Genomic DNA, 13,185 nt, shown 5'->3' on the forward strand with positions numbered 1-13,185 from the left:
CCATCACAGCGAAGGAAATGGCTGCTGCTACATCAAAGGATAAACTCTTATCCAGGGTGAAACAGTTCACCATTAGTGGATGGCCTTCAGATGCTGATAAGATTCCAGATCCTGTCCCCTATTTCAGGAAGGATGAACTGAGTCCTGAAGAAGGCTGTGTATTGTGGGGAGTGAGGGTAATTGTACCAGATCAGTACAGAGACAGCGTTTTGGAAAGTCTACATGATGCTCACCCGGGAATAGTGAAGATGAAACCTCTGGCAAGGTTACATGTTTGGTGGCCCAACATGGACATGGACATCGAAACTGTTGTGAAGAGTTGTAAATCATGTCAAAATGTTCAGTCTTCACCGCCGATGACAAGAGACAACCCTTGGATTTGGCCTACGAATCTCTATCATAGTATCCATGTTGATTTTGCAGGACCGTTTATGGGTGAGACGTTTCTTATTGTTGTGGATGCTCGATCAAAATGGCCTGAAGTGATACAAATGAAATCGACATCAACAGCGAGTACTATTCAAGTTTTGAGACGTTTATTTGCATCCTATGGTATCCCGGAACAACTTGTTTCAGACAATGGTCCACAATTCACCCTGATGAATATTCTACATTTCTAAGGAAAGATGGCGTGAAGCACATCCGGTCATCACCCTGCCATCCAAGCTCTAATGGTGAGGCAGAAAGATTTGTTCGAACTTTCAAGTCTGCGATGAAAGCCATGAAACCGAACAGTGGTAGTTTTCAACAAAAGTTGTGCAGGTTTATGTTATCATACAGAACAACCCCTCACACAGCAACGAAGACTACTCCTGCTGAGTTATTCCTAGGAAGGAGGGTTCGAATCCGAATGGATCTGCTCAAACCAGACCTCAACTCACCCATGCAGAAAAACGTGTCATCCAACGGGATCTCCAGTCAAAGACACTTTCAGGTGGGTGTTCCGGTCATAGTGCGAGATTACAGGGGTGGTACTGAAGAGTGGATAAAGGGTGTGGTGCTGAAGACACTTTCAGGTGGGTGACCCGGTCATAGTGCGAGATTACAGGGGTGGTACTGAAAAGTGGATAAAGGGTGTGGTGCTGAAGGCCCTTGGTCCTGTCACATACAGAGTTAAAGTAGAAGACCTGGTGTGGAAGCGCCATGTTGATCAGCTAATTAGTTTGGCAGGTGCGTCGGATATTGTTATGTCAGCTCCGACTGAAGATATCAGCACAGAGGTGAGAAATTCTACCCCAGATGTACAGTTAGAAGTGAACTCGAGTATAGATACAAGTGAGGTAACATCGCCAAGTTCTCCAAGTGATGCTATGCCGTCTGCATTGTATCAAACTACACGTACATATATGACACAAAGGATACCTGGGTCTGAAAGTCCAGTGAGAAGATATCCCACAAGAGAACGGAGAAAGCCATGCAGAGAGACTTTCCTATTGAAATTCCAGTAGAACGGCGTAACTGGTGGCGAAGTGACCTGACGTCCAACTAACCTAGTGTCATGATGACCTCGAGACCTGCAGATATAGGTCAATCTAGGACAGTTAAAAAGTGGGATACAAAGACATTTAAACAAGTTTTTGATTCATTTTAAATTGTTGGTAAAGCCTTAAATGCTCCTTTTTTATTTCAAATTCATGGCTTTAATTTCATTTCATTTTTGTAAAGAGGGGGAAAGTGTAGAATATACAGTTTTGTTTGTTTTATATCAATTTGTAGTGTTTTCGTTCATGTCATTTGGCCAACACAGGACACACCATCAAGCAATCTTCGTCGTTTATTACCAGCCGACCACTACAGGGATACAGACGCGAGCGCGTCACACGCATGAACTGCACGTGCTTTTACGGCATACGGGGAATGCGGTGGCCAGGTTATGGAGGCCAGGTTGCTACAAGAAACAATATGGTTGACAGCAGATATAAAACAAACCAAACTGTATATTCTACATTGGTTCTGACAAAGAGTAATTTAGTGAGATGGATTTATTTTCAATAAACTACAGGCGCAGCGCTCAGGGTGATCTGGTTTATATTATACAAACAACGAATTTAGCTTAAGTGTCACTGAAAATGGTAATCACAATTACGCACAGATGAAGAGTCTAAAATTAATGAGCGAATTTAATCACTGAATCTTAACCTTTGAACAATCTTTCTTCCACATTTCCACGGTTACACTTGTTCCTGAAATCGTAATCATATCCCACACAACGGCAGATTCTGTTACGCAATTTCTTCTGATGAGTATGAGAATATTTACTCTGGATTTTGGTAACATCCAGAGTAATTGCTACATATACTATTACTAGACACCGAGTGACCCTTTCGTGACCACTCGTGTTATTCCGGGACAAACTGAATAGATTACGAAAAGGGGCGAAATGCGTGTGGCTACGTCATATTTAAGAATGAGTGACTTTAGTTTTACGTCGCTTTTAGCAATATTCCAGCAATAACCACGGCGGGGGACACCAGAAATGGATTTTACACATTATATCCACGTGTGGAATCGAACCCGCGCCTTCGGCGTGAGGATCGAACGCCTAACCTTTAGGCTTACCCCCCATCCCCCCACACCCTAAGAAATAACCAATATACCAATCAGTAATCACTTTAATCTGGCTAGGGGGTTGATGATGATTTTAGGGGTGGGATGGGGTGGTGGTTCGCCCATTTTGTTCTGGGGAGGTAGGGGGTGTCATCAATTTTGTCCATAATAATATTTAAAAATTTTGCTTAAAAATATGGGAAGGGGAGGGTCATTAGTTTTGTACATGATATGCAGGAGGGGGAGGGGTCACTTACTTTGTACTTACATTTTGGGGGCGGTCAGTCACATTGTACATGCTTCTCCTTAAAATCATCATCACACCCCCACCCCTATGACAATGACAATGACAATACTTTATTACCCGTGAGGGAATTCTTGTGTAAAGTACAGAGCTAAAACATTGTGATAAAATGATTACATTATGTTCATACAATAAATAACACACATATAACACGCTAACAAGGTAAGACAGACGCTAGGAATCATTTAAAAGATTAATATTGGCAGGAACAAAGGATTTCATGGCACGACTGGATTCAAAACGGGGTAAATTATAACGGCGCCCAGAAGGCATACTCATAGTAGATGGGATGATCTGGATCAGATATAATCTTACAGGCTGACTTGAGAACTCTTTCTTCATATATTTCATTTAGGTTAGCAAAAGATACACATGCAATTTTTCTGGCTAATATAACTATTCTGGTGTGACGTTTTTGGTTTTTAAGGGACAAGGTTCCATACCAGCATTGTACAGAAAGAGCCAGAACGCTCTGTATAAAGCACTGATAGAAAAGACACATAGTTGATTGATTAACATTGAAAGATCTCAATTTGCGCAAGAAGTGTAACCTTTGTTGACACTTATTGAATATAGCATCTGTGTTTACATTAAAATTCAGTTTCTTATCAATATATGTACCAAGATACTTGTATTCATTTACGGTTTCAACAGGTTCATTGTTAATTATAACTGGCAACTTGGTGTTCTTCTTAGTTCTGAAGTCAATAATAAGTTCCTTAGTTTTCTTCACATTCACTTGAAGATAATTATGTTCACACCATGATACAAAGTCACTTATATCATCTCTATAATGCTGTTCATCCTCATTCTGTATAAGCCCTACCAGGGCTGCATCATGCGCAGCCATAAAGTATGAACGGTCCCTAAGTCTGGCCCTCTGAATATCGATGTAAACCTCTATGGATATCAGTTGTGTTTAGACAAAAATAAAAAAAACCTTACATCTTTTGATAGTTAGATTTTGACACATGCCTTACGTGAAATGAGGTATGACGTCACATCGGATGTGACGTGTTTACCTGTGACGTCACAGTAATCTCCAACATGGCTACTGAATAGACCGGCAGCAATGGGTTCCAGGAACCTGCTACTACCATAATCTAGCACGAATTATGTCTGGAGCTGGCGGCCCTGCCAATGATGACAGCTCGGTCAGGCGAGGGGAAAGTCGCTCGAGCCGCCGGTTCCAGATTCTTGAAGCACAGGGACTCATTGTAGGCAAAACACTGGGAAATGGCTCGTACGCTTGTGTGAAAGCCGCCTACGACGTAAACAAGAAAGCTAAGGTCGCCATTAAAATCATATCCAAGAGAAAAGCACCCGAGGACTACCTCACGAAGTTTCTTCCGCGGGAGATTGAAGTCGTCCGGATATTGCGTCACCCAAATCTTATCAAGTTTCATCAAGTGATTGAAACAACTACGCGTTTTTTCCTCATTATGGAAATCTCTGAAAATGGCGATCTTCTAGAACACATCCGTAAGAGGAGAGTGATTGAGGAGAAACTGGCAGGGAGGTGGATGAGGAACCTTCTGGACGGGATCTGTTACATGCACAGCAAGGGAATAGTCCACAGGGATCTCAAGTGTGAGAATTTGTTGGTGGATAACAACTTGGAGCTCAAGGTTACAGATTTTGGTTTCGCCAAAAGGTTGTTCCGGACCAAAGGGAATGAAGTTGTTCTGAGTGAGACGTATTGTGGAAGCTATGCTTATGCACCCCCTGAGATCCTCAAAGGCGCCCCGTACAACGCTTATTGTGCTGAGGTCTGGAGTATCGGGGTCGTCCTTTTCACGATGGTAATACTGAGTCATTTGACATGGGTATCGTAGGTTTTCGGATGCCATGCGTTTTGTCGCTATAAGGGAGGCGGGTTGCGCTACAAAGACATTCTAAATATTCCGGTGATGGCTTGTGATTGCGATAAAGTTGTCTTTCATAAATTAGGGACTTGTTTATCGAGAAAACAACGGATTGTTCGTAAGTGTCAACACTACTGTACTCATTACAGCATCTGCCATCCGAAAACATAATACGACAATATCATGACTTGACAGCTGGAAACCTATATACCACTCCAGCTGGCTATTAGTGAATAATACTGAATATCTATCACACTTCCCAGATCAATGTTCATAATGGCAATCTCTTGAAAGTCTCCAATGTCAGATTTTGCATCAGCTGGAATACTGCTGAATGCTGTGATTGATTGGAAGGTTAAACATTTTTATACTGACTCAATACCTTGATTCCCAACAAAAGTAGTTAATCTGTATGTGTTTAAATTAAAGAACCCTACCTAGACCTGTAGTTTATCTAAAAATGAACCAAGCTCATCTATTAAATTTGGCAAAATTTCTGGGGTTTTATTATCTATATTAACCATTGTAATGTGTCAAATGTATACCTTTAGGTGGCAGTGAAATAATATTGTGGTATTGATATCCATAAATTTGTATCAATATTTGAAAACAGTAGGGACAGGTTGAACCAGATAAATCCTGTACAGAGCATCAGGTCGATGTACTCATTATTACTATGATACACAGTCAACCATGGTTGTAACAAACTCAAAGGGACCACCAAGTTTAGTTGTTACAATATAGTTTGATAAACCACTACAATATACCAAAAACAGTTTGTTATAGCAATTAGATCATTATAAGTGCTACACTGTTTACTGGTACAGAATCTTAAAAAGGTGTAAAAGAAATATTGGAAGAAAATACATCAACACCTGAAAAATCTTGAGTATGCCTTTTGCTTCAAGAGATACTTTTGAACTTAGCTGTCTATCATCTGCTTTTTATCCTATCATAGTGTTTAGAACTTTTCTTCAATCAGAAACCAAATCTATTTAGTCATCTTGCTTATTTTTTCATAGTGTTTAGAACCTTTTTTTGACTTTCAACAGAACAAATCATTTATACTCAATGTGGTCTGGTGATTTATCAACCAGTCATCTTGCTCTTTATTTCCAAGTGTTTAGAACCTTTCTTTGATGTTCAACAGAAACCAAATCCATTTGAACTCAGTGTGGTCTAATTATTTCCGAAACAGTCATCTTGCTCTTTATTTCCAAGTGTTTAGAACCTTACTTTGATGTTCAACAGAAACCAAATCCATTTGAACTCAGTGTGGTCTAATTATTTCCGAAACAGTCATCTTGCTCTTTATTTCCAAGTGTTTAGAACCTTACTTTGATGTTCAACAGAAACCAAATCCATTTGAACTCAGTGTGGTCTAATTATTTCCGAAACAGCTATCTTGCTTCTGTTTCCATAGTGTTTAGAACTTTTCTTTGACTTTCAAGGAAACCGATTGAACTCAGTGTGGTCTAGTTATTTACTAAACAGTTATCTTGCTTCTGTTTTCATAGTGTTTAGAACTTTTCTTTGACTTTCAACAGAAACCATATACAATTGAACTCAGTGTGGTCTAACTATTTACCAAACCACCCTCTTGCTCCCTTTTTTCCAAGTATTTAAAACCTTTCTTGATCTGCACCAGGTTTATGGCAGATTGCCATTTGATGACTCTGACCACAAGAAACTGCTGAGGCAGGTACAGGCAAAGGTGATGTTCCCCTCCAAGCCAGAAGTGTCAGAGAACTGTCGCATCCTCATACTGAAGATGCTGACCAAGCCCAGTGACCGGATACCTGTAGCGAATATAAGGTAAACACTGTCCGCAAACCTTGGATCACCTGTCTGATGTCACAGCTGATGTCATACATTTGTCTGGATTTCTGACAAACTTAATATCATTATAATCTGTTTCTCATTGCTAACAAGGCTTCCAAGCCAGAATGTATCTGGTTCTCATCACCCTGGTAGATTGTACATTTTGATGGTAGAATGATGTAACAAGTGAACATTTTGCCGGGACATTGCATGATGTTATAGAGGTAAGAAAAAGGTCAGCCAAGCAAATTGTTGTTTTGTTGCAACCAGTCAGTAAAATATGGAGGTTCAGAGAGCTTTGAAAAATTTATCAACTTGGGAAGGTGGTTATGCTTAGGAAATATTTAAAGCTGCCACAGTTTCACGCTGTATCTTTACAGTTTTTAGTTCATGACAAAAGTAGGCTTAGCAGATTTTATAAAAGAACCCATGATCATATGGTTCCTGACCGTCCAAAGGGATGTAACTATGAACAGTGGTGTCTGAGCTGAAATCATTGTATGGACCAGGTATCTATGGTGACTCAGTGTCCTGTTTATATAGGAATTACTCTAGGATGATGCCACAGTGTTTCAAGTACATGTACTCACAAAAGATGATGCGACTGAATTACTTAAGGTGGAGGATTTGGTTCAGAGAGAACCACTGTAGCCTTGACATATAGCAAGGTAGAGAGTTCAATGGCTAGGATTCACAATCATATACATCAGCATTAACAGATTGCATACCTGGTATATAGCCTAACTTTGAGTGTGAAGTGTTAGCCACTAGGGTGAAGCCAAGTAAAATTCTGTTCTGTTGAGTTAGCATGGTAAGGTCAATAAATGCTACTCTGTATAATCACATCCAAATCTTCTGGAAATGTGGGACAGGTTCATGCTTGTAGTTTCATAAGTTTTTGGCACAAGACTTAATGGGGGCGGTGGGGTAGCCTAATGGTTAAAAGCGTCGGCCTTTTCGACCTGGGATCGAATCCCCACATGGGCACAATGTGTGAAGCCCATTTATGGTGTCCCCCACCGTGATATTGCTGGAATATTGCTAAAAGCGGCGTAAAACCCAACTCACTCACAAGACTTAATGAACAATTTCATAACACTATTTCACTGCTTGAAAACTGGTGACATTTCTTTGTTGACTACTAGTGTTATAATTATGTTGATGTCATCTCTGTTGGAAGTCTTGTGGACTAGTGAAAATAAAAGCTAAATATTTTTTTTACCCTGTTTAGGTTTGATTGATTACATGGATAATCTCGTAGATTATTTCAATATTCAGGTTTGATACATGGTACAAAACCCTGTGTGTACTTCCGGATGAACCTCAGACAAGCCCAAACAAGGATATCCACAGTCTGCCGTCTGCTCCACAACTGCCTGATCTGGAGTCAAGAGGCTCCACTGCAGCAACTATAGACACACTACCAGAAGAAGCTGATACAGTAGCTAAGGTCAAGGCACTGGGTCAGATGCTGTCTCAAGAGCAGAAGACTGGAGGTCAGAATCCTGGCTGGACAATCAGTGATGAGAGTGTCACTTAATTCCTTTGTATCAGTTGGTAGAAAAGTGAAATGATGAGAAGGAGGGATAGAGATGTTAGGCTTTAGTTTCTGGGCCAGATAATCAGTGATGAGAGTGTAATGTCTGATACCAAATTGGGGAAAGGTGGGATTGGTTTGTTTGGTACATGGTCAGTGGTTTGTTCAATCTGTAAATCCTGTGAATTCATATTTGGGGAAATGGGTCCAACTATTTTTTTGTGGTTGAAGATATGCTCACAAAAATGAGTGAAGAGCTGCTGTCTGTAAGTTTATTTGTCTGTTGAATATTCAGAGTTATTTTATAAAATACATGTTGCATTTGTTGCATAGGATATCAAACACAATGAAATCAGTGTTGTTGGTGGTCTGTAATTACAAATACACTTTGAATACCCCTGTTACATACAAATGTAAATCTTAATGAACATTTTCTAAGATATTTGTTGATGTAATTATTGTGGAAGTTGTAATTTTTAGTGAATATTGATTGAAACAAACGGTGGTCCTGGTGGGAATGTAATCCAGTTTGGCAGACTAGTTTTCAACATTGATATCATACAATTTGATAAAGGTTATTTATTAGTTATGGATTTAAAAACGTTGACAACATTAGTCTTTGTCGTTGTACTGTAATCATGCCATTGTCAAAATATTATCCTGAAACCCTGTACAAAGAAAATACAGAATATTCACTGGTATCCATTACACGTGGAGTATTTCTGTTATGGGACATCAAATTAAAACTTTAGAATTACATTATTTTTCTTTTTTAAATGTATATTTCCATTACAATTTGAACTAAAAAAACAAGAGCATGAGCAGTGTAGGAAAGATAGCCTGTCCCAACGTCCGAGACGGGTGAATTTTGTGGAGGACGGGTTAAAAAAATATCTAGTCCGTCCTCGTGTCGGGTCAATTTTAGCAAACCAATGACATATATATAATGATTATAACCTTTTTGAATATTTACTGCCGAAGGTGTTTTATTTATATTTGGAGGACAGGCCAGATTTTGGCAGGACTGGTAAAAAATTTGACCTGCCAGTCCTGTGGACAGCCTAGATTTTCTACATCTTTCCTACACTGGCATGAGTAGTCCTGATGCGACCTATTCCAATAATTAACATGTTCAGGGATCATAATGTGTCCTTGTTTTGACACTAATGTTAGGAGTGAGTGAGTAGCCTGGAAATTTTAGTCCATTTACTAACGATAATTGCTGAAGTACCATTAAAAAAACAACTAATATTTTAACAGTCTATTCAACCCACTTCATGTGTTGCGTTAAGCCAATCATGATAACTGGTACCTAAGCTTTAGACATATATTTAAGAAAGAGAAATAGGTGTACATGCCATTGAACTACAACAGGGTGTGCAACATATCCATATAAAGGAGCAGTATTTATGGCAGCCAACACATCATCCCCATTTTTTCAAAAACAATTTGCGTCAAGAATAGTATTCAGGAGAGGTAATAAATTTTAACATTTTGCATACAATGACTGCAGCACAAACTTCTATATATTTAACATCTCTTATCAAAACAAGTGTCCAATTAATGACATGCTCTAAGACCTACACAGGGAGTGGAGGTATACTTTGTAGTCTATTTCTGATGATGTTAGTGGCCGCAAATATGAAACGCTTGTAAATTCTTGAGCTTTAGAAGTGGCCCACAGCAGCTCATACAGAGCGAGAGTTAGTCAGTCTCACAGTCCCTGAACCACATAATTTTTCCCTACTGCCTAGCCCTCCCTGCAATGCTAAAGCCCTACTAAATAAAGACTGACTTTGACCTTGACATAAATGTCATAGTGTATGAAATATGCAAAAATGGTACTAAAGAAATTGCTTATTGAAAAATATTCAAGGGAAGTCTTGAAAGTCTATGAAGAAAATCCAGTGGATTCAGGTTAACATGTTATCATGAAATTATGTGAAGGTCACCAAAATCAACTGGGCCTTGCACTTTCCCTAGATGAAGCTTGGTGTCAAATATGAAGAAAGTGCAATGAATGGTTCTGAGATATCTCGCTGACCATCTTAACATGAAGGTTAACACACTGAAATCTTCAAAGTGTCACTGTGACCTTGAAAATTCAAATCCACTCATTTTCTGCCACTCAAGTTTTCCACGTGATCTTCTACGTAGTAGCCATTTCTGCGGAACAATAGAGGCTATCAAATGCCTCTTGCGCCTATGAGCCCGAAACGCCCTCCAAAGCCGGTTCTACCCACTAACCAGGTACTTTCACAGCCAGGAACGTTTGGCGTTGGCATGGTGAAGGTGGCGAATGATGAGGGTTGTGACATATGATATCCTTTAGGCAGGATGATAGGGTTGTCTCTGAAACGTCCATCTTTAAGCATTTCGGCCTCCTCCAGCGCGTGGCAAGCAACATGTTCGTCATTATTGGGGTGACTAAGGCTCCTGAGTCCGGACCTGGATTTTGGAAGATTCTTGCCAGCTTGGAGGCATTGGATTTTAGAAACATGCATATTATCCATCTGTGCTTGACAGATAATAGTGTGTTCAGTTTCTTTGATGATTCCAGGGATATGCCAGAAGTTTACACATGTACCACCCACGACACTCTGTGGCGCAGAGAATGATCGTTACAACATGTTTGAGGTAAGAGAAGCTGCTGCCCTCTAGCGGGGGCTGGATCCATGAGGGAGAACTTCTCCGCGGAGGTGGAAAGAGCACAGTGAGCCGGTTTTACCTCCTTGTCCTCTCTATGGCTGCACAAGTGGAGTACTGTAGTGTGTTATTCGTCAGTTTTACACTTTTTGGTCCATTTGCTACGCACTGCCTTGCATGCTCCGCTTGGAATTACACCTCTGGTACCTTCATCAGCTGGGTTCATATCAGTTGAGACGTATGCCCGCTGCCAGGGGTTTATGAAGTCCGCCAATCTTGTCAACCCTGTTAAGCCATGGGCCTTAGGGCCGTGGAATGATTATGGAGGTGCCCAAGCACAACTTGACTGTCTGTAGAGAACCTCATGTCTGGCCTTGGGAATGTCTAACTCCTTCTCGATGATCTGTCCTATTTCTGTTGCGCCAGAAGTGACAAAGTTCAAGTCTATAGGTATCCTGTGTCCATGTTCGCGGGAGCTACAGCTGCTTTCCAAGAAGGAAAGTGTATCTGCTTTCACCAGCTACATTGTATATCTTGAGGGTATGCCTACAGCTGATATAGCAAAATCTTTATAGGAAAAACTCAGAGAAGATACTGGCATCTCTCTCATTTGGCTCTCCCGATGAGTCGAGATCTACATAGCCTGAGATCAGGATTGAGGATGCTGTCTAGAACCTTAGTGAGTATCTCCTGGAGTCCGCTAGGTGGTTGGTGCTACCGGGGAGGATTAATCCCTGTTGTGGTAGTAAACAGGTCTCTGAGTAGAAATATACCCATGCTTCAACCCAATGCAGGCGGCAAAAAGCCAAAGAGATTAAGGCACAAGCTGTTGATGGTGGAAAGTACTCCCTCCGTGGTATTGTCGCCATTTCAGTATCCATACGAAAGGTGAAAGGAGAGTCTAAGCTGATGTCTTAGTATAGTCAAGACTCTTCACACGGGAGATTTGCTTTTAGATTCCGTTTCCAGTTTGAAGTCATCCTTCAAGATCTAGACCCGGAGTCTTCATTGTTGAATCGTTTGAGGAGTTCAGGTTTGTTTGATGCAATCTTGTGGAGTCATAGATTCCCTTCCTGTTTCAACGTATCTGCTGGAAGTCGCTCTAAGGAGAATTAGGCGGACTCAACATCTGGAAGAGGCGATCAAACCATAAGTAGAGCGTAAAAGTTTCATTTGAAGCGAGCTGTTTGGCGGCGTCTGGTACAGCCTGCTTGGTTTTCTCGGTGCATGTATTTTGCAGGAGAGGGTGAACTCCCCAACATGAACTTAGTAGTCATATAATTGATACGATGGGAGGAGGTTTGGTAAAGTCGTTATCCTCATACCGCGAAACCCTCAGGTACCTGCGATGGTGCAATTCTACCTACGCTTTGAAGTAAAACGTTTGTTCAATGTCATGCGGTGATTTACAGCGTCATGAAATTCCGAGAAACCTCATTAGGACTCCGGGGAGGTTGTTTATTAAATCGGGCGGACGTTAAAGGCGGCTGTTCAGCGATATGCCATCCTGTTTGGCAGAGGAGTCAAAACACCTCGAATTTGGCGGGTTTGCTCTTTATTGTACGCATGGTAAATGAGGGAAGAGTACCATGCCTCTTCACCTTTGACCCTAGATGGGGCTTTCTCAGCATGTCCACGAACGATGATTTCTCTCCATGAAAGTTAACATGTGTTCACGTTTTGTCTGCATTCATCAACATGCTGTTTGGCGCAGTAATGTCGACTCTCCTCTCAACTTGAGGTGATGATTGTCAGGCAGTTTCTTTAGTCCTCTCTCCCTGGAAGGGAAGAGGAGGCGGTCCAATTACGAGGAGTCTGTTTTCTCATACCTTCTTTAGCACCATGAATTCTCTGTCTTCTCGCGAGGGCCTGGTTGATTATCTGTTGGGGTTTCTTGAAGATTTCTAGAGTTTCCTGATCAGATATCTCCGAGACTGTTGATGTAAATTAGGGACATGGATTCATCAATATCGTGAAGGTCTATACCCCGTCTTTAAAGCGTAGAAATCTTGTTGGCGTTCACTTTTGTCACGTGGAACTGCACCCAAGGCGCTTTTCACCTATAATAGTCCATCCTAATGTAGCAGGCTTCTGTGCAAATGGGGAGTTAAAACTTCCCGCGATTAAGTTGATCAATCCACGCGATGTAATGCGTAAGAGCAGATCTCTCAACCAGTAAAGCCCTACTAAATAAAGATGGCTTCGGAGTGAGGGATCTTTGACCTTGACATAAATGTCATACCCATGTGTATGAAATATGCAAAACCTCTCCCTCAAACATGGTGCGTCGCTAAAGAAATTGTTATTGAAAAATATTCAAGGCTTTCGTAGTCTTGAGTAAGACTCTGCTATCTGTACTTTAAGAAAATCCAGTTTAGTCCCACTTGATTTTTTTCTCTCGTGGTTAACATGTTATCAAAATTAAATGAAGGTCACCAAAATCAACTGGGCCTTGCACTTTCCCT

General features: G+C 40.8%; 1 protein-coding gene across 1 annotated transcript; it reads left to right on the forward strand.

Annotated features, from left to right (window-relative positions):
* The first annotated feature begins 3,887 nt into the window (after window positions 1-3,887).
* Window positions 3,888-11,638, forward strand: LOC124272608 (testis-specific serine/threonine-protein kinase 4-like). Its single transcript, XM_046707810.1, has 5 exons — window positions 3,888-4,653; window positions 6,365-6,531; window positions 7,816-8,033; window positions 10,736-10,787; window positions 11,515-11,638. Exons 1-5 carry the CDS (start codon window positions 3,967-3,969, stop codon window positions 11,636-11,638), a joined length of 1,248 nt encoding a protein of 415 aa, XP_046563766.1. The 5' UTR covers window positions 3,888-3,966.
* The last annotated feature ends 1,547 nt before the right edge of the window (window positions 11,639-13,185 follow it).

This window comes from Haliotis rubra, unplaced genomic scaffold (genome assembly GCF_003918875.1).
Source record: "Haliotis rubra isolate DU_JTF1 unplaced genomic scaffold, ASM391887v1 Scf103, whole genome shotgun sequence".
NCBI classification, from domain to species: Eukaryota; Metazoa; Mollusca; class Gastropoda; order Lepetellida; family Haliotidae; genus Haliotis; species Haliotis rubra.